General features: G+C 43.9%; 1 protein-coding gene across 4 annotated transcripts in view; it reads left to right on the forward strand.

Moving 5' to 3' along the window:
* Window positions 1–1435: 1435 nt before the first annotated feature.
* The window catches only part of LOC147640517 (uncharacterized), a 73345-nt gene continuing 52094 nt past the window's right edge, over window positions 1436–22686 (forward strand). For 2 of the 4 annotated variants that reach the window (XM_086781506.1, XM_086781523.1), the window contains exon 1: window positions 1438–1952. In XM_086781506.1, coding sequence (XP_086637632.1) covers window positions 1842–1952 — 111 coding nt within the window. In that variant the 5' untranslated portion in view covers window positions 1438–1841. Of the gene's footprint in view, window positions 1953–22686 lie in introns of all 4 variants that reach the window. The other 2 variants (XM_086781533.1, XM_086781516.1) reach the window with 2 other exon arrangements.

Raw genomic sequence — 22686 nt, forward strand, 5'->3', positions numbered from 1 at the left:
CATATATGCCAACACACACACACACACACACACACACATAGAGAAGACTTGGATGTATTTATGTGTGTGTGTGTGTGTGTGACAAAGAGAGGGTGAGAGAGACAAAGAGTCAAAAAAGGGTTACAACATTCATTCATATACTTATATCTATGTGGTGTGCCAATGTGTGTAGTATGTATAGGTAGTCTATGTGAGTACCATGTATACATATATGTGTAAATATAAACTCTTTACCCACTTATATATGCATTTACATAAGGATAAGTTAAATATGTGTAAATATAGACTCTTTACCCACTTATATATGCATTTACATAAGGATAAGTTAAATATGTATATACATGTATGTATACTTGATTACTTCTATGCATGGGTACATATGAATGTATAGGTATATTGTTATGTGTGTATGTACACACACACACACACACACACACACATGAATGCGTATATATAATGTATATATGTATGTGAACATATATATTTACAAAAACATAAAGGCATATATGTGTGTGTATGTAAATATATATGGATAGACATTGTAGATACATGTGTATGTGTATATATGATATATATGTTTATGTATGTACGAGTTCCTAGAGTATACATGTATGTGTGTATGTATATGCATCTCTTTATTATTTTATCTCCGCATGTATGTATACACATAATTGCATGTATGTATATTTATATATGTGTGTGTATATTTTGGCCAGTCTCACAATAGCTTTCGCATAAGCAAAAGATTTTGTGTGCGTGTATTAACATGAGAGAGAGAGAGAGAGAGAGAGAGAGAGAGAGAGAGAGTGAAAGAGAGAGAGAGAGAGAGAGAGAGAGAGAGAGAGAGAGAGAGAGAGAGACTCGCCCATATATATAGATAGATATAACTTCTCTCTCCTCTCACTCTTCCCTTGAGGTTTGTTGGTTTGTTTTTTGAAAGAGATTATTTTCTATGTGTCTTTGTCTATGTACGTGGAGAAGAGAGAGAGAGAGATCAAAGAGATAAAGAGGGAGGGAGAGCTATGTATTTTTACTACTATGCGTGTTTGAGAGAGAGAGAGAGAAAGAGAGTGAGAGAGAGCCATAGTTTATTCATAATGGTAGCATGCTCCTTTCTATGAGATCACTGAGACATTTTGTTTTAGGGGGAAATCCTTATGAGCTTATATCTAAATAGATTTGGATAAAGCTTAGGAGTCTATTTTTAATTTTATGTTTCATTAGATGGCTACTTCTCATCGGAGATGACTTCCTATAAATAAAAAAGAAACGAAGTGCTTGAGAATCTTCCTTGATAGATATTCATGCAAAGCATGGTATCTTGATATACAAGTATACCAATTTGGATGCTTTAGTCAAAGTAATCCATGAGTACCAAAATGGTCTTGAAATTTAAGGGCCTACTCGAGGCTATCCAAACCTGTGCCTCCCGTCCGTCCGGAGGGGACTAGTAAGAACAGGGAGGCGGCACTAGAAAAGACTATATATGCGTGTCCTATCGATACCTCACTGCACAGTAAAAGTAGGCAGGCGGCACTAGCAGTACGCGGGGCCGGGGGCCGCCTACCACGATCGGTATACTCTCACGCCTTTGGGCCCTGCAACAACAACAGCAGTAGTGCTTACCTTTGACCACCCCCCCTTTCCGTACGCACACCCACCGTCTCCCCAGTCCCACGTCAGCTTTGCAGCGTCATTGTCTTGGTGCCTCTCATTTTCACCATATTGCTGGCCTCAGAGCTACTTGCCCGTCATTACATTGCAGAGCTGGACCAAGGGAGAGGAACGTTTTGAGACATTTGAGAGGCGCCATTTAAGCTTGGAGGTGATCAGCTGCATGAATGGCATCTGCGACGGAAATAGAGACACACGAAGAGGAGGAAAGCAGGGAAGAGCACAATTGTACGATCAAGAACGGACCCTCCACAGTCATTGCCTCATCTAATGACGAGGTAAGTGAATTCTTTATATCACCTATCTCATCCGCCTCATAGATATATATGCACGTTCTCCTAACATTAGCACTTCCGGAAGATAGCTATGTGAACTGTACATAAATTATGGGATTGTGGTACCACATATCCTTGTACAACCATGCCAGAGGAACGCAAACTCAATATCCAATGATGATCTGGTACCCAGCTAGCTGTACACCTTGGTGCCAAGGCCAAGGTACCAGAATTAAGATGGTATATATCACTTGGTATCAGAGCAGGATGTCTGAGCTACGCAGCTAGTTTCAGCCCGATTGTTTGCGAGGCAAGTATAACTTTAGTTTCTACTTGCAGCAAGACATCATCTCAGCTATCACCGAGATTGATGGTCTAAAGGAGAGCAATTACAGCAACCTAAAGATACAGATTTGGTGATAAAATAGGCTTTCAGGAGATGTTTTTTCTTTGGCTTGATAGACTTCTAGACAAGCAAATTGGAGCATGTATGTCATGGACAACACGCCCAAGCCTGCAGCCCCTTGGTCCCACACACCTGGGGAGTCACCGCACAGTCTCTCCTCTAAGAGCTATATATGTCTTTGCCCTGGAGATCTAGACCTTCCACCTGCCAGTTAGTTGCGTTTTAGATCGAGGACACTACATGAGTTCTGCCTTTCTCTTCAATGCACATCAAAAAGGTGGGCCCGTTTTCTTTTGACAAACATTTTTTCTTTCTTTTTCATGAGTCTGGCATCCACTACTCACGTGGACTGCCTGCCACTGTGTCTGGATGATGCATCACTATTACCTCTCACCTTATCCACTCAGGTTTTCCAACTACAGATGCGCATCACATGGCTAAACCCACTGCAGCTTCCCATGAAGATCCAGCTCTACTAGGAGCACTTTTTGTGGATTACAGATGATGGCTTTATCCAGAACCTGGCTACGTATGCACACACGTTTTATGGGTCACATGCAATGCAGACAGCGACGATCGGGCGAATCCGAGTCTCATCCCATCCCCTAAGAGTGGAGACTAGGACAGCAGAGGGCATTGCAAGGGAGGCCCAGAAAATGTAGTCCGATAGTACAGTATAGTTGCCCTATAGCTTTACTCCTGCGAAGAAAGCTCCTCAATCAGAGATCGTTTGCCGGTGCCTCCCGTAGAGCTCCCGACAAGGGTGTAGTCACCAACACAAATAGGGAAGAGTAGTTGAAGCTCTTACCCTCGTACCGCTTCCTGTGGTTCTCTTGCTTGCAACTTAGCTCTTAGCATGAACCAGGCTCTGATACCATGAAAAGATGCAGGGGGGAAGAGAGCTTGAGCTCTTGCAAGCACACACACACTCATAGAGTACACACAATATGAAAGGTACTCAACCAAATACATACAAGGGTTCTCTATAGTGTGAACCCAACTAAATGAGCTGGCGCTATAACTATGCCAGTCTTTAGAATGGCTGTCACACAGCATGTCATCCCACTGGCCGCATATTACCCAAGATCTCACCAACCATGCCAGTGGTGTAAGTGTGGGGCCTATCCCCCAGGCAGGTCATCAGTGTCCACTGCCTCACTAGATGAGCTCGATATCTCAATAACAAAGGCCCTGGTGTATAAAACTGGACAGGAGATGACTTCTAACAGTACCAACCTTAGCCAAGTGTCATAACTTCTACAAGTGCCCACGCCGAGGTTATAACATAAAATGCTAAAACTCTAGTGTTCCTAGGCATTTTATTCCCCTAACATCTATACACTTTTTCACCCACGAAGTGTGTAATCTCTTACAAATACATAGCAAATCAATCCCCAAATGGTAGTAAGCCCAAAGCTTTGCGAAAGCTTAAAACTTTTCTCAAAGAAGCGCCTTGGTGAAAAGATTTGCCACGTTGTCGTGTGATGGACAATAGATGAGGTTGATCTCCTGCATGAAGCCTTTCTTGTACATAATGATAATGGACGTCTATGTGCTTGGTCCGTGCATGGAATACTGGATTCCTCGTGATAGCCATAACACTCCAACTATTTGTAAGTATGCAAGTAGTACCTTGCTACCTAGCATACAAGTCATCAAGTAACCTCCTCAACCATATAGAGTCTTCTACAGTGCTATTGGTTCAACATATGCATATGGTTTAGCTTGCATTCAATCTTCCTCGTTCTTGTGTTTGGCAGTGCATGGTCAACATTCTCATGCTTTAGTGGGTAATTGGGACCCAATCTGGTGTCGACTCTCATCTTCTCTCTCTCTACTCTTCTCTTTAAAATAAAGTGGATTGCATAAACTCACAGATTTAAAGAAGGCTTGTGTTATGAGACTGATAGGAAACATTGAAATGTAAGACTAGGAAAGAGTATTGATATGTAAAAGATTGCATATAAATAAGATTCAAGGGATTTCAAATAGGAAATACCTAAGCAATGGTTAATAGACATTAAAGTTAAAGTAAAAAGAGAATAGATGGTGCATGATGGAAGCCCAAGGGACACAGAAGTAGGTGTCCCCTTCTAGGGATAGTTAAAGAGGCATTGGACAAGGAAAAGGCAATGTCTAGCCAATGACAGGTCAAGGGGCTGAAGTTGGAAGGTCATGCATCACTTAGGTCTATATAACCATGAGTTTAGACTGTGGACTGTAGATAGGCCAAACGCAAGATCTCGGAGGATCGGAAGCCTGGCTGAACTGTACACGGCTGTAGAAACACCTCAATGAACTAATCTCGAGCCTATGCACTCTTCCCAAGGGAATGAGGAAGGGCTGCACACCTGAGGCTGAGAAAAGAAGACGGTGGGTTGTTCTAAGCTATGTTAGAATGCTGTAAATGCTTATGAATGATATGTTACCTTCACCAGATGACTGTTGCATGTATGGATGATGCACAGAAGGCGGGGTAGTGCTGTAGAACTGATGCAAGACTGAAAATGCAGGCTGTAGGACTGAAACGCAATACAAAACTGCTGTAGAACTGCAAACGCAGATTGTATGACTGAACTGAACTGTAAACGCAGACTGTATGACTGAACTGAACTGTAAACGCAGGACTGTATGCTGTTTGGGGGACTGAATTGCAGGCGGCTGTGTACTATGCAGAAAACGCAGAGGTGCTTGCTGAATTGGGGCTTGAAAGGTGCTGAAAACAAGCGTCTATGTCCTGAATGGTTGTTGAATTGTTGCGCTTATGATTGTAGGGACTGTTGAACTGCATGCGTTGGAGAACCAGGGCTGGTTGAAGCAAACTCGAGCACTCCAAGGGCTGGGTGAGACTAGTCTAGTGCTGAAGGCAAGGGAACTCTTAGGGCTGAGGAGGAAAGCTCTTAGCACACTGAGGATTGAATGAGAAACTAAGTCCTATGCAAGCCTATTTATACTAACTAGAGGCTGGTCAATTTGATTGGTCATTTATTTAATAAAGTTTATATTTATAAATGACAATAAATGCTAAATAAATACCAGAAAATATGAAAAAAATACCAGATAAATCCTAGTAAATTCCCTAATGCGTCTATCCAAGAAGTGGGTTAAGGGACTTGACTGACTGACTGACCTGCTAAGGCTGAGGAATGACCTACGTAGCTCGTGCCTGACTTATCCTGGACTGAGGATGTACAATGGGGTCACGACGTACGATAAATATCATCCTTTTGGGTTCTAATACTGTACAACTGTTGCACTGCTGATGATGAGCCAGTTTGTCACCATGCACTGAGTGCAGAGTGCATGTGACATTCCCTCCTGCTTAGCTTGGCGGCAGGTTCATGGCTTCCAAGTAGTCCGCCAACAACTGGGGGTACTCTTGGAAGAACTCCTCGTCTAGCCATACGGCTTCGTGGGTGCCTCGATCTCGGAATTTCGTATAGAGCTGACGTATCCGTCGACCGGAACCATGCTTCCATCGATGAAGAAGGATCTGCTTGGGCTCAATAACTTCTGCTTTGTCCACCACGTCTGGCTGCTGTTCATCTGAAACATCAAACACTTCTGGACCAACATATGGTTTTAGCCAAGAAACATGGAAAACATCATGCATTGTCCAACTGGTAGGCAACTTTAATTTTATGGAGACATCACTTAACTTCTTAACTATTGGAAAAGGGCCAAAACTATGGAATGAAAGCTTGGGACAATATTTGCCCACTTGTTTCAATCTATGTTTCATGATGCACTGATAGACCCTATCCCCTTTCTTGAAGTGGATATCTCGTCTAAACTTACTGGCCTGTCTGTGAATTGAATAATGGCCTGGCTCAAAATTGAGGGCCAAACTGGGTTGAGTACCAAACTCTGCGGGATCGACATACTGATCTTCTAAGTCTTTTCGAGAGATGTTGAGGATGGTAGACTCCTGACTGGTTGGGATGCTAGTCTTTCTACTAAGAACATCTGCTACTGGGTTATGCTGACCAGGGATGTGACCAGGGATGTACTTGATCATTCCTCCAACCTGGTGGAAGAGCTGACCCTGTCTAGTGTCTTGAGCACTCCACTGGGCACTTGGCATTGTCGAAAGCCACTTAAGTGCTTGGTGGTTTGTGATGACGGTGAAAATGCGTCCATAAGGAACAGGTTTCAAATGTTTGCGAACTGACTGCAATTCTAGCTTGCCCATGAAAGTCTTGGAAAGACAAGAGGAAAACTTGCTAGGAGGTTATGCTAACTGTGGGGTACTGGGTGGGAGATCATCCTTAAAAATGTCTGAATGAGAAAGGAGATCTTTCAACTGAGGGATTGAAGATGATGAAACAGCGGTTATCGATGAGATAGAAGCTGTCTGAGCATAAATTAATGCTCCTTTTGCTCCCTTGTGGATAGCTTGATTGGCCTGGAGATGAGAAATCATAGGGATGCCAAGAATGCTCCTATTGCCCCGAATCATGATAGGCTTAGAAAACCCTTTAGAGATAATAAAGGTGTCCTGCCCCCAATTGGGAATAGGTTCATACTGAGGAAACCACTGGATTCCTAAGATCATGTCACATCCCAAAAGAGGAGAGAATGAAATCTCGCTGGAATGAGGCCTGTTGAACTTGAAAAGAAAACTGCTGTGCCTTCTGAGAGATGTGGGTACGGACACCAGGTGTAAACCCGTCTACCTCCAAATGATAGGGTACTAAGGTACAGCTCATGTTGGTAGCCAACTGGGGAGAGATGGCGTCCTCAGAACTGCCCATGTCAAAAAGGATTATGAACTGTGGGTCCTTGGCAGAGCCATAAGCTCGGATCAGGCTTTTCTGTGTGGTTGTTGCCTCACCCTCCTGCTTAGCATCAAGTACCACGGATGGCATGGAATGCATAGAAGGTAAGATCTGAACCGCATTGGTGGTAGCAGGCGGGTCTGGAGGAGCGGGGGATACTGCGGCAACTGTGGGGGCAGAAGGCTCTTTGGAGGCTTGCTCCGCTTGCCTTTTTGGACAATCCTTCTTGCCATGCCCAATGGTATGATAGAAAAAACATCGGTTTTCTGACTGATATTGTCTTTGCTCCTCTGGAGGAAGATAGCCTCCAGTGATGCCTGCTTGAGCCTTTTCCTCAGGGGTCTTCTTAGGCTTGGATTCCTTACCCCCTGAACTAGAGCTAGGACTGTTGTCTGTCCAAGTGTCTTTAGAAGACGAATTACCCTTCCCTTGTTGGGGTTTGGTACTGGACTGAGATGAGTGCTTGGGCTTGCCTCCGTTCATCTTCATTTCTTCATTCTGAGCGAGAGTCAGAGCTCGGTCATATGTACTTGGTTCAAAGTTACGAACTGTGAACGGAATGTTAGAGTCCAATCCACGAATGAATTGCTCCATCTTGGCCTGCGCAGATAGCCCTAACTGATGTGCTAAAGTAATAACCTTTCCGGAAAACTGAAGCACTAGGGATCCGTTCTGTCTGAGTTCATAGAACTCATCTTTCAGACCGGTCATGTACTGGGGTGGGAGAAATCTGGTCTTCAGGTCATGGACAAAGATGTCCCAGTCAAAGGCTGTGACACCTATGGCCTGGTCTGTATGAATACTAGACCAACGCTGCCACCAACTGACTGCCTCACCAGTGAGATGGGGAGCTGCTAAGTGGACTTTATCTCGAGGGTTTGTGATCCTAGCTAATGGAAAATGAGCATTAAACTGATGAATAAATTGATTAACTGATGAATGATCACACTTACCATCATACTTAACTGAAGTTTGGTTGACTGCGAATGACGGTGGTTGATGTTGCTGCGGACTGCTGGCTGGTGACACCTATGACTGGGGAGACTGAGGAGAGCTGCTGATACCTCAAGTGTATGGCCTCCTTTTCCCGTTGGTGCTCGAGGAACATACATTCTCGATCAAGCTCACGTTGGTGTTCCCGAGCGGCGAGTTCAGCCTGACGCCGGTCTTCGTCGATCCTGCGTTGGGCTTTCTCATAGTCTTGTCTTTCTGCTTTTTCTTCTTTCCTTCAGGCCTCATCCTCTCTCCTTTGTTGTTCCATATGAAAGAAGAGGGAGATGTAGTCGGGTGCTGCTGGAGGTGGAGAAGGACGTGCTGCTGCTGCCTCCAAGAGTTGGAGATGCTCCATGAGCAGCTGGTTCTGAGCTCTAAGAAGAGCTATGGTGTCTGCTGGAGGCGGAAGAACATGGTCTCCTTCGGGGGAGACGTCTTCCGGCTGATGAGTACTCTCTTCTGTAGACATGATGTTGAAGTCAGTGGTCGTGCCGGAATGCAATCTAACCATCCAAGGATGCCCCCACGCTAGGATATGGTGTGTGTGGACAATCTGAATCTGATACCAATGTGATATGTAGCGGAAGTCTTTGTATTGGAAGATCCTGGCACACAAATGCTCACACTGTCTTCTGTATCCCGAGTTTCGTGAGTTTAGCAATCCACTTTAATACTTCAAACTTTAAAGAGATGTGAGAGAAATATATGAGAACTGTACACCAGATTGGGTCCCGAATTAGGGCCCCCTATCCCGATAACGAGATAGTATTTGCTTTATTTCTTTAGAGAGAATGACTGTGGACTGTAGATAAGCCAAACGCAAGATCTCGGAGGATCGGAAGCCTGGCTGAACTGTACACGGCTGTAGAAACACCTCAATGAACGGATCTCGAGCCTATGCACTCCTCCCAAGGGAATGAGGAAGGGCTGCACACCTGAGGTTGAGAAAAGAAGGCGGTGGACTGTTCTAAGCTATTTTAGAATGCTGTAAATGCTTATGAATGATATGTTACCTTCACCACATGACTGTTGCATGTATGGATGATGCACAGAAGGTGGAGTAGTGCTGTAGAACTGATGCAAGATTGAAAACGCAGGCTGTAGGACTGAAACGCAATACAAAACTGCTATAGAACTGCAAACGCAGATTGTATGACTGTAGAACTGTAAACGCAGACTGTATGACTGAACTGAACTGTAAACGCAGGACTGTATGCTGTTTGGGGGACTGAATTGCAGGCGGCTGTGTACTATGCAGAAAAGCAGAGGTGCTTGCTGTATTGGGGCCTGAAAGGTGCTGAAAACAGGCGCCTATGTCCTGAATGGTTGTTGAATTGCTGCGCTTATGGCTGTAGGGACTGCTGAACTGCATGCGTTGGAGAACCAGGGCTGGTTGAAGCAAACTCAAGCACTCCAAGGGCTGAGTGAGACTAGTCTAGTGCTGAAGGCAAGGGAACTCCTAGGGCTGTGGAGGAAAGCTCTTAGCACACTAAAGACTGAATGAGAAACTAAGCCCTATGCAAGCCTATTTATACTAACTAGAGACTGGTCAAGTTGGTTGGTCATTTATTTAATAAAGTTTATATTTATAAATGACAATAAATGCTAAATAAATACCAGAAAATATGAAAAAAATACCAGATAAATCCTAGTAAATTCCCTAAGGCTTCTGGGATGTTCTAAATGATGCACAGGCATATGAATGCATATTTTGCAGGATGCAGAGTGCTTTCTGATGCAAACCCTAAGGCTTCTAATGACTCTACATGCATGAATGATTCTCTCCAAGTGGGTTAAGGGACTTGACTGACTGACTGACCCGCTAAGGTTGAGGAATGACCTACGTAGCTCGTGCCTGACTTATCCTGGACTGAGGATGTACAATGGGGTCACGGCTGATGATGGGTTCTAATACTGTACAACTCTTGCACTGCTGATGATGAGCCAGTTTATCACCATGCACTGAGTGCAGAGTGCATGTGACACCACTTCTGGTGGAGAAGAAAAGGAGAGAAATAAAGATGCGGTTCATATTTTTCGACAAAAATGGCAAGATTTGCATCTTTTAAGAAATGTGCCTGATCATAACTGTCCAATTGAAGCTAGCCTATCCTTACAAAGTGAAACCGATCCCGTCAAGTGGGAAGACTCCGTTGGACACCCACACGCTTAATAGCACAACTTTAAAACCACAATTTGAAATGAACAACTTAATACAACTTGAAATTGAAATGAAATAAAATGGAAAGATGGACACCAGCACTGGGGCCGGAACGGGCCGACCCCCCCCCCCCCCCCCCTCAATATATGATATATTTATAAGGAGTATTTAACAAATACAATGCTCCATGGGTTCCGAGAACCAGATGATGTCCATGTACATATGAAAACAGTACCAAACAAATATGCTTGAAGTCGACGTTTGAAGTAGATACTCGAAGCAGAATGACCACTAGCGTGGTCCAGTCTCTACGGTCCTGTGCTTTCACTGGACTCCGCGGAGAGCGCCTCACTGGTGTTCCGAGACCACGCTCAAACAGGCGCTCTCGTACTAACGCCTGGCTCTCCCGATCTCAGCACCTTTGGACCGAGGTTCTCCAATAGAGCTTGGACTACCCGGCACTGAACGGGTGTTACCGTGGGGAATGAATCCCTTAGCAGATTTAACACAAAGTACTTTATTTAAATCTGAAAATTCACTTACTTGTGGATTGCAAAGGAAGTCCAATACCCGAGGTATTTGTGAAGAAGAAGCAGCCACCTTGTTGAGATGGCACAGTCGCCTCGTGGTGAACTTAGTGCAGCCACCAAGATAAGTACAACCGCAAAAAGCACAGCCGCTTGCTGTGAGAGAAGGAGCACCCACTAGCAAGGGAGGAGAGGCCTGGTTACAGTGTGAACGAACCGGTTGATTTGAAGAGGCAGCCGCCTGTAGATGGTGGGGCAATACTTGCTGGAAGACAGGCACAACACGTGTAGATTTGCAGCTGCCAGTAGATGGTGGACAGCCGCATGTAGGTATGCTGCCGCCTGTAGGAGCAGCCGCCAGAGGCAGCACGCTGAGGTTCTGCCGCAAAAAGCACAGCCGCCTGCTGTGAGAGGAGGAGCACCCACTAGGAAGGGAGGAGAGGCTGGCTACAGCATGAAGGAATCGGTTGATTTGAAGAGGTAGCCGCCTGTAGATGGTGGGGCAATACTTGCTGGAAGACAGGCACAACACGTGTAGATTTGCAGCCGCCAGTAGATGGTAGACAGCCGCATGTAGGTATGCTGCTGCCTGTAGGAGCAGCTGCCAGAGGCAGCACGCTGAGGTTCTGCAGGTTTTGCTGCCGCCTGTAGGAGAAGCCGCCAGAGGTAGAGAGTACAGCCCGTTGAAGGAGGATATACAGCAGCCTGCTGGTTAGAGAAAAGTGGCCGACTGCAGCACAGCCTGTATGGACAGGAAGCATCAGACTGGCTGCAGCTTGTACAGCCTGTAGCGCAGGGAGAGCAGCCGCCTGAGAGAGTATGTGCAGCAGTTTCAGAATTCGCTTTTTGGAAACATGTGCAGAGATGATGGTCGCTGGTTCTTTTTCTCCACGAAGCTGGTGGAAGCGGGTGATGTCTACGCTTGAAGGAGAAGGTTTTTTTAATAAAACTTAAAGTGGAGTTAACACTTTGATTTGGCTGGCCCCCCCACGATTGCATGTGGGTGGCCAGTTTCAAGGTGGGTTGGGTAGGTGCCCATGCATCCACCCCCACACCCACTTAAGTGGGGCTCCCCACCTTGGCCCCTAAGTGGGTGCCCACTTTTAAATGAATGTGAACATTTAACCTTATAAAACAAAAGGTTAGAATATGAAATATTAAAATAACATGTGCAATATACTTACCACCTGTTCACATGCACTAAAACTCGTTAGAAGATAGAGCAGACTTCACGACTCACTGGCAGGCGTCCCCGCTCAGTAACACGTCAAGCAGGCAAACACAAAAATACATGTCATGCGAAAACAATTTCAAACATGCAAAACATGTGTGCATGTGCAAATAGTAACATGGACATATCTCCCGTTCATGGAACAAGTACAGAATGTCTGTCGGCACAAAACTGGCACGACGTAAAACATAAAAACCTGGTCTTCCTATGGAGTGACAGTCCCATAGGTAAGACACAGTTCCAGGCACGAGTCTTCCTATGGTGTGACAGTCCCATAGGCAAAACACGGCACGAAATACTGGCTCTTCCATGGCGTGACAATCCCATGGGTCGAACACAGTCAAGTTCATACACGGGGTGGCACCAGTTTGGCTCCCGTCCATACGACACCATCCTGCTAACACACGGGTGGCACCAGTCTGGCTCCCGTCCATGTCAGCAGAATACTGGCCTCTTCACATGAGACACCGGCCTGGCCTCAAGTGAATGAGATGCAAAAACTGGAGATGGACCAAATGGTTGGCCAATTGGTGACATTCCCCCGGGCTTCTAAAGAGTTGTCCTCAACTGAAAAGCCTCAAGATATGCCTGCAACAACTGTGGATAATCAACAAAATAGTCCTCATTTACCCACTTGGCATCAATAGGCAAACAATTCTTAAACTTCACAAGGTATCTCCTAGAAAGCTTTCCAGCAGGTAGCTTTCGCTCCTTGTGAAAAACAATCTGTTCTGGCTAGAGGATCTCCTCAAGCTCTTCAATCTCTGGTGGATCTTCTGTGACAGGCTCATCAGGATCTGGCCCCACATATTTCCGAAATAGACTCACATGAAAAGCATTGTGAATCTTCCAGTGACTAGGTAAAGCAAGCCTGTAGGACACTTCATTGATCTTGTGAATCACCTTGAAGGGTCCATAATAGCGAGGAGAAAGCTTAGGATATGATCCTTCTTGTCCTGGCCTCTTCCGAAGCCTAGCCTTCTCAAATTTCAGCAAAACCCAATCACCTTCTTTGACTTCCATGTCCCTTCTGTGCTTGTCAGCAGCTATTTCATGCTTATCCTGAGATCTTGCTATGGCTATCCGCACCTGACCAAAGGCAACATCCAAGTCACGAACATATTCATCAGCTGCAAAAATCTCATCCTTTGTACGAAGGATGGGTGGCAATATCACTCTGCCATAGATAATCTCAAACGGAGCCTTTCTTGTGGAGGCATGGATTGTATTGTTGTAGGCAAACTCAACAAGTGGAAGATACTTCTCCCATGCAGTCTTTTGATCTGCCACATAACACTTCAATAAATCCAACACGGCTGAATTTGCAGCTTCACTTTGGCCATCCGTTTGGGGATGATAAGCTGATGGAAACTCAAGCTTAGTACCCATATTATTAAATAAAGCCCTCCAAAAGAGGCTTGTAGTCCTGGGATCTCTATCCCCAACAATGGATTTAGGCATACCATGATGCTTGAAAATATTAGCAAGAAAAAGCTTTACCATATGATCAGCTTTAATGGTTTTCTTGACGGGCAAGAAATGAGCTTGCTTGCTAAACCTGTCCACAATGGTCCAAATAGCATCATTCCCATGCTGGGATCTAGGCAAATCCATAATAAAATCCATAGTAATACTTTCCCAAGGTTGCGAGGGAATAGGCAATGGCTGAAGCAAACCTGGAGGTTTTTGCCTATCAAATTTCACCTTTTGGCAAGTAATACATGCACGCACATAAGCCTCAATGTCTTTACGCATGCTCGGCCAAAAGAAATACCTCTGGATCATACGTGTAGTAGGCATAATACCTCTATGACCATCATAAGGTGGAGCGTGACATTCGTTCATAATCTTTGGACGCAAATCCTTCACCACACATAGGCAATTATCCTTCATAAGATAACCCTCGTTGATAACATAAGAGACATGTGAATGACCAGCCATCAAATCAGTCCATATATGGCAAAAATCAGCATCCAAATGATACAAATCTCTCATAGCAGATAGGTCGCCATGAGAGGCCACTGAGACTGCAGCTACATAAGGCCTCCTGGATAATGCATCGGCCACCACATTTTTCTTTCCTGGAGTATGCACAATCTGAAAATGAAACATGGAAAGAAAATTTGCCATTCTCATCTGCTTCTCTGAAAGCTTTGTTTGAGATAGAAAGTATCTCAAGCTTTGATGATCTGTCTTGACTACAAATTCAGTTCCAAGAAGATAGTGTTTCCATATCTTTAAGGCGTGAATTACAGCCAAGAGCTCTTTCTCATAGATATCCATATGAAGCTCGGCATCATGCAAACGACGGCTCTCGTATGCAATTGCATGCCCTTCTTGATTTAGGACAGCTCCAATGCAATCACCACAAGCATCACATTCAACCACGAATGACTTGTGCAAGTCAGGAACAATCAATACTGGACCACATATAATAGCATGCTTGATCTGCAAGAAAGCATCCTGTTCCTTGGAAGTCCATTTGAAAGTGATTTTCTTCTTTGTGAGATCATGTAGAAGAGTGGCAATCATGGCGAAATGCCTTATGAAACGCCTGTAATACGAACATAATCCCAAAAAACTACGTACTTGATGTATGTTTTGCAATTCGGCCCAATTCCGAATGGTTTCTATCTTTCCAGGATCCATTGTAACTCCATCTTTGGATACAATATGACCCAAATAATGAATCTCTGAAAGGAAAAACTCACTTTTCTTGGCATTAATGAAAAGTTTATGCTTCCGCAACTCTTCGAATACTGTGACCAAATGAGTTCTGTGTTCTTGCTCATTCTTGGAGAAAACCAAGATATCATCAAAGAAGACTCCTGTGAATTTGCGATGAGGTCGGAATATCCTATCCATCATACGATTAAAAGTAGCAGGAGCATTGGTAAGACCAAAAGGCGTTACCAAAAATTCATATAATCCGAAGGCTGTCCTAAATGCAGTCTTATGGACATCTTGTGGCACCACGCGTATCTGGTGATAACCACTCTTCAAATCAAGTCTGCTAAAGCAAGCTGAGCCATCAAGCTTATCCAAGATATCATCAATTCGCGGAATTGGGAATCTGTTCTTGATGGTAAGCTTGTTCAAAGCTCTATAGTCCACACACATACAGAATGATCCGTCCTTCTTTTGAACAAGAAGCATAGGAGAGTAGTAAGGTGAGGAACTGGGCTGAACCAAACCTTTCTCTAAAAGCTCATTTACCTGCTTCATGATTTCTTCTTGTTGTGCAGCACTCACTCGGTATGCGGGTTTGTTGGGTGGAGAACTACTTGGCACAAGATCTATGCGATCATCTTCGGGCCTTTGGGGAGGTAATTCACCTGGCAATGAATCAGCAAAACAGTCGTTGAATGCATAAAGAAAATTCAGCCTATCATTAAACACAGCATCCACATTTTGATGATTTGGCACAAGGCTATCACAAACAAAAACCAAGTATGCTGAAAGACTCTTTTTCATTGCTTTATTAATTTGGATGTGTGATACAAGTGGGATGGAATCCCCTTCTTTGCCAGCATCAATAAAATGCATGCGACCTTTATGCATAAAAGAAATCATATTGGACTTGTAGTCTTTGCGGGGCTCAAGCCTATGGTGCCACGGCTTGCCCAACAATACATCACATCCATCTAGTGGAGCAACTAGGAAATGTTCATTATCAAGGTAGCCCTGTATATGGATGCACAACTTCCCTATCAAAGGGGTAACCTGCACCTCTTTACCAATAAATGCAGCTTCGGCTTCAATCTGAGGTCCCATGTTCTCAACCTCAATATCCAATGCAGCTGCCGTTTGCATAGAGATGAAGTTATCAGTTGCACAGTCATCAAACATGAATAAGGCGGGCTGATCCTTGATTTGCCCCCAAGCCTTGCAAACCATTCACTCTTTTGCATCATGACCTGTATTTCCTTGCACATCAGGAACTGCATGTACATTAGCCTTGGTCTGCTTGTCCTCGTGCTTTGGTTTGCGATCTGGGCATTGTCGAAACACGTGGTCTTTGCTACCACAAGAAAAGCATTTTCCATCCTTGGCATATTGCTCTCTTTGCTCCGGGGTTAAGACGAATTTGTTCTTCCTTGGGCCCTGATCTTTAGATGTGTTATTTTCAGCTTTACCACCCTTGTAGGTGTCCCAGAAGTTCTTTTTAGGTGGCTGTCCACCCTTTTGTTGATTTGGGACAGCCTTGTCTTTCCCCTTTGAACCTCCTTGATCCTGTTTAATCTTGAGCACCAATTGCTCCGTAGCAAGAGCAGAAGCTGTGAGTTGTTGCAAGAGTATGTTTCAATGCCCGAACGATATGCTGGTTGCAGTCCAGAACGAAACTTCCTCTTCCTTTCATCCTCAGTGATTTGCATAAAAGGAGTCACTTCCAGCAACACTTTCCAGAACTTGTTAACATACTGTTGCACGCTTTCATTGTCTCTTTGTTCCAGCCTGTCCCACTTTTGAGTGAGAGTTTGCTCCGCATTTGGTGGCAAAAACTGAGCATAGAATCTGTCTTTAAATTCCTTCCAAGTGGAAATGGGATCCTTGGTGATCTTTTCAGTGATCCACCAATGAGCAGCAGTCCCTTTCAAAAACATGCTAGCATGGCGTACCTTTGACTTTTCAGTAAAGTCCTCATCGCTAAAAGCAATGTCGAACTGTGCCACAAATGCTAACACTTTAGAAGCATCATGTTCACCATGAAAAACATCAAATTTAATAGATTTGTCACCTGCTTTGAATTCCTTGAGCTTTCTGGCATGAGGCTCATGGTCTTCTCTTTTTCTTTTCCCCTTATCCAATGGACAGCCCTATCTGCATGGGCTCCATGGGCCGTCATAGAATTTTCATGAGGCACTGTGGCATGTGCTCCACGAACTTGAAACTCAGATGCATGTGACTTACCTGCATATGGCAATGTCTCTCCATGAGACAACTCAGAAGGCAAAATTTTTCTGGAAGCAGACCTGTCACCCTTACCAAGAGATACATGTCTTGAATGCATGTGACTTTCATGCCCTCCATGAGCACTGGCATACATATATCTGTCAGGCTTAGTGCCTTGTGGAGAAGACGCATGTCGAGAGGTGACTGTCACCTCTTCCTTTTGCATTAAAGATTTCAGTCTTTGAGATACAAGATCTCCATGCTTCAAACGAGGTGGATTTCTGAATTTCAGCTCTCCGTCATCCCCCTCTTTGATATCACCTTTGCGGAGGAGGTAGGCAAGTGCCAACTCCCTTGGTTTCTTGCCCACTTCCCGAGCCATAGACTCAAAAGTTACATCTACCATTGCATCAGTCTTCCTGGCTTCAATAGCACTTTGCACATGGGGATCTTCATGCAAAAACTTTAACTCTTGCTCTTATGCCTGCAAAAGTTTTCTCATATGTTCCTGTGATGAGAATATATTTTAAGTCCTCTAGAAGAATATTATTTCTTTTTTTCCTTTTGAGTAATTTGGGGACGCCTAGGTTACTCTTGCGTCATGCCGGCTAGGTTAATATCGTGGGTGACACCACTATAAATATTAATACGTGCGGTATATGACGTATGTTTGAGGCCGTCTATGATTATTTCAGTTAGGTTTGTATTGGCAGGGTGATCCTTGGAAGTACTTACACCTGGTAGTCATGAGTTGGTTATGATTTGTGCCTGTTTAATATTTGTGGGATTAATTTAATAATTAATTGGGCTTATATTTTCAGGTGATGAAGACTATGGGAACTGAAGAGTTTACTTTGGAAGAAATGTCTTGGTTCATCACATTTTATTTTTGGCAAGCATAGTAGCTTGCAACCTTAGCAAATGATTTTTTCATTTTGAACTTTAGGAAAGATACATTTATTATGTGGAATTTATTAAAGCCTATGGCTTTACCCTAGTCCCAATGTTTGACACTCTATTTTTGTAAAAGAAGAGTGCCGTGCTCTCTAAAAAGCACATCTTGTATATTTTGGGGGCTATGGCCTAATTTTGGTGAAAAAGAAAGCTAATAAAGAAATACTCTTGTGTGGGGAGAGGCCACGCACAAGAGGGGGGAAGATTGCACCCAACATGGTCTATTGAGCTAAGTATTTTGATTTTGTTAAGTGTTTGAATTTCGATTGATTTGATTTAGTTGAAGCTTGCAAAGCAATGGTTTTTATGGTTGAATCAATTCTTGTGAATTCTCTACTCTTCCACAATCTATCCTAGAATAAGATTCCTGTTGCAGTGGTATCAGTGGTATCAGAGCTTGGACTAGGAGATTTGTGGAGAAGGTAGGAAAGGGCTTCAACTTCTCAAAAATCAAGAAAGTACAGGAAATTATCTACTGGACAGAAGGGTGTTTTGTAGGTCTTTACCCAAAGGACAAAGATTCAAAACTAGATCTACTCTCAAACCCACTCAAAGTGGTTTTTCCAAATACTCAATGAAATCAAAATCTGACCGCATGGATGAAATCCTCATAGCCAAAAACCTCATAGTATTCTCTCAGAAATCAGAAAGCTTCAAGCACTAGCAAATCCATAATGGATGGAGCACATTAATCAGTGTAAAAGCCATCAAAAAACTCTCAAAAAGAAACCCAAGAAGGAGGCGCACGGCGGCAGCCTGCCGGCGCAAAACGGCGAGTGGAGATGATTAAAAAAAAAATCATAAGCCTAATTCTCTCCATAATCCATAAGCTCGATGCCATCCTTGCTCTCAAGATCATGGCCACATGATCTAACTTACACACTCCACTATCACATACATCATCATCATGTGCACGTGTATCAATATCATCATGTGCGTGCGTGCATGTGATACATCATGATGTGTATGTATGTGCGATACATCATGAGGTGTGATACATCATCATCATCATCTGAATCTGTGTCGATGGGATCTACATCCCATAATCATGACAACTCAAGAGAGTAGGATAATCAATCAAGTCACCAAAAGAAGAATCCTCCCATGCGAACAATGCCGAACCATCCATGTCGAGGTAGCCAAGCAATGTATCAATGAAGTCACTGTGTGCGGACCATGTGGACCATCTGGCACATATATCGACCTCATCGAAACAATGCCTCAAGTGACTCGGCAACAAACCTGCAAGCTCGAACATCCAACTACAGTATGCATATGTTGCCTTGTCATAGCAAGAAGTTGATGAATGAAGATCTATAGGTCTAAGCCTCGAAGTGCCAAAAGTATGTGTAAACTCGGCAAAAGATATGTGAACCATGACACGAAATGGCAAATCGATGTAGCGAGCACATAGCCACGATGATAATGCATGGACGGATCTCCTACGATCAGAATTTGAGATGGTATCAAAGTGATGTCGATGGCGATGTGAGCTTGCACCATGGTGATCAAATGAAGGATAGAAATAGTAGGAATAACCCGTACTTGCCCAAAGTGTGCGATTCAAGTCCACAATGCACTTACCGCGTGAACAAGGGCTAGAAATGCACAAGAAAAATAAAATTTACACCACGTGTGAACAAGCCCAAGCGATGTGCCAACCCGTGTGACAGAACCCAGCAATGCTCACACATGCACCTCAAACGGTCACAGATGCATCAAAATGTCCAAAGCCTCATAGTATGTGAGCATGCTCCAATAAATGCAAATCTGCCCAATGTGTGTGACTAACCACCACTATGCACCAACTGCGCAATCTGAAGTGGGCTTATGTAAATGGGCAGGACAATTGTTATAGTGTGGAAGCACAAGGTTGAAGGGACATGGAATGAATGAGCAAAAAGAAGGTTAAAGCTCAAACCCTAAGAATAGGTGCCCCTCTTATTTTTATTTGTCAAAAATATTTTTGCCTCTTCTTTTCCTCACACTGGCAGCCAGGTAACTAAGCTGAGAGCTCGTAAGAATTGAGCTCAATGATGTGCTGAGAGCCCTGGCAGCCAACTACTGAGCTGCCAGCTCCTTGAGCAAAATGATGCTATCTTCTTCTCTCTCTTTGCCTTGCAGAGCCTTCCTGTTGAGAGCACAATCACTCTGTGAAACTCAATTGCCGGATGTTGACATCACTAATCTTCTTGTGCATCTAGGCTGCCCGTCTTGTTCAAGCCAACCAAGCGATGCAGTGGTTGCACTTATGGTTGTGTTGGCCAAGCGGCTAGATGAGGGAGAAGGAGAGGGCCCAAGGATCTGTTATCTTTTTGAATCATAATGACTAACGCATACTTTGAGACTTGTTAATAATTCATACAAGTATAAGCCTTCTTGAGCCCCTTTGGTGTGATCAAAGTGTTGACCTTCTTGTTATACGTCTTCTTCACTGCATCTTAGATCATTTTCTTGTCAGCGTGAACATCCACAATAAAGATGAGAGTGTTGTTGTCATATATCGTCTTTGATGGCTGATTCATTTTTGGTACTTCAGCACCCCAAAATGATCAAGCTTGTGCCTGTGAGCCTTACAATGAAGGCGATGATGCCCTTCCTCTAGCGCCATTGATCACGTGCTCTTGTTTGTATGTGATGTGCGCTCGTTTGTGAGGTTAGAAGCTTGAAGATATGTGAGTTGGCTGGCTTGCCGTTAGCGCCTTGGCCTTCGAAAGTAGCTAGTCTGAGAAAGTTGTAAGCCCAGTGGGGCGTGCCGTGACAGATTCAACCACGTGTCCAAGAGATAATAATAGAGAGAGAGAGAGAGGGGAGAGAGAGAGAGAAGGGAATAGGGATCTTGCATAGTACACCACATTGAGCCGCCCCCTTTCAGGAATTTATTCAGGAGCAATCCATGAGTACGCTGGCCAGGATCATTACAATCAATGAATACAAAATGGACAGATATGCCGATGTAGGTGTGCGCGTGCGTGGGGTGTGTGTGGGAGCATATATTGATACCAAGTTCTACACCCACTATTGGGCATTGATGACGTTAGTGGGGATGTCGTAGTATCCAGTTCATACTATGCATGATGGAGTTGATGGTTTATTGTCTTGCAGATGACTACCATGAGGTTTAAATTGCACATTCTTATAAGGTGAATTTGAGCATGTTCTTGGATTCATCTAGGTATATCTTTATGCTGTATTAGCGGACATGCAGATTTCACATTGTGAAGTTTTCGTCCAAGTTGCAGCCAGTTGATATTGTGTTAATTCTTTCTATCTCTAGTGGTGCATATGCCCTATCAACTACCTTTTTGTTGTAGTAATTCTTTCTATTTGTTATGATCCTTAGTGCTAGGCTTCATTATGGCTGAGTCTGCCCTGTATCTTCAGAGCTCTGACAGAAACTCAATACATAGACCTTTGTATGAATGTATTCTCTTATGTGTGTGTGTGTGTGCGTGCGTGGGGTGTGTGTGTGTGGGAGCATATATTAATACCAAGTTCTACACCCACTATTGGGCACTAATGATGTTAGTGGGGATGTCGTAGTATCCAGTCCGTACTATGCATGATGGAGTTGATGGTTTATTGTCCTCTAGATGACTATCATGAGGTTATAAATTGCACATTCTTATAAGGTGAATTTGGGCATGTTCCTGGATTCATCTAGGTATGTCCAAGTCGATGTCGATGTCGAGACACAAGATCTCTGATGTTGAGCACATCACGGGGATGACCCTCAAGAATCTCTCACCGGGCTAGTACCAGATCCAATACCCAATTCCAAGTCTAATCCAAGTCCAAGTCCAAGTCCAAGTCCAAGTCCAAGTCCAAATCCAAATCCAAATCCAAATCCAAAGTTGTAGGAAGATCCTCAAGAAGCTTTTTGAAAAAAGCAAACACCCAAGTGGTGGATATGAGTGTCTGATTGCCAATCTCCCTGTTGAGGTTCTGGAGGAGAATGTTGGTAGCGCTAGCGGCGGGTGGCTCTGCACAGGTAGTGGCGGCATCGGCAGTGGCAGGGTGGCGCTGGATGGCGGAGATGATGACGGTGATGTTGATGATGATCTCCACAAACTTCATACCAAAAGAGGAGCTCAAAGTACCTTTTTATACTTGGGGGGAGTCCTGCTTTTTTCCAGAAAAGCTATATTGCTTTGCTTTTGTATTTTAATAATAATAAAATATTACACATCTTTGCCAAAGTTCTTGATTTATGCTTTTCTTAACTTTAGGGCCTTGCTTTTTGGCCCTGGAGATGCTTTTTGGAAAAGCCGCTTTTAGCTTTTTGATCCGGCTCAGTCTCCTCTTTCCAATGGTGCCCTTGACTTGTCGTCAACTCAGTTTGACTTTTTTGCTTTTCCTTGCTTTTGACCAAAACTGGTGCTTTTTCTTGTGCCAACTTCATGAACCCCAACTTCATGAACTCTGTTTCCATGCTTTCATCAATCTGTCCATTGTCTGGGCATTAGTTCCATTATGTGAAAAAGAGCTAGGAGGGCCAAATAGTTACAAAAGTGGTTGAACTGCTGATGACAACATTGTTTCTTTCTCCTTAACAACATTGAATTGCTTGTTATGAAGATTGATCTTCTCTATGCTCAGTTTGGCTAGAAATCTGAGAACTGTATAATGTTGTGCTTAGTCCGACTAGCAAAGTGAGAACTGTGGTTAGCGGAGAACTGTATAATGTTCTTTGTGCTTAGTCCGACCAGCAATCTGAGAGCTGCATAGATGGTAACTTAAAGTCTGCATAGGTTGTGCTACTATGCTTCCAGAATTTGAGAACTCTATGTGTCT

The sequence above is a fragment of the Cibotium barometz genome, chromosome 3, assembly GCF_041138505.1.
Source record: "Cibotium barometz isolate CiBa-2024 chromosome 3, ASM4113850v1, whole genome shotgun sequence".
Lineage (NCBI taxonomy): Eukaryota > Viridiplantae > Streptophyta > Polypodiopsida > Cyatheales > Cibotiaceae > Cibotium > Cibotium barometz.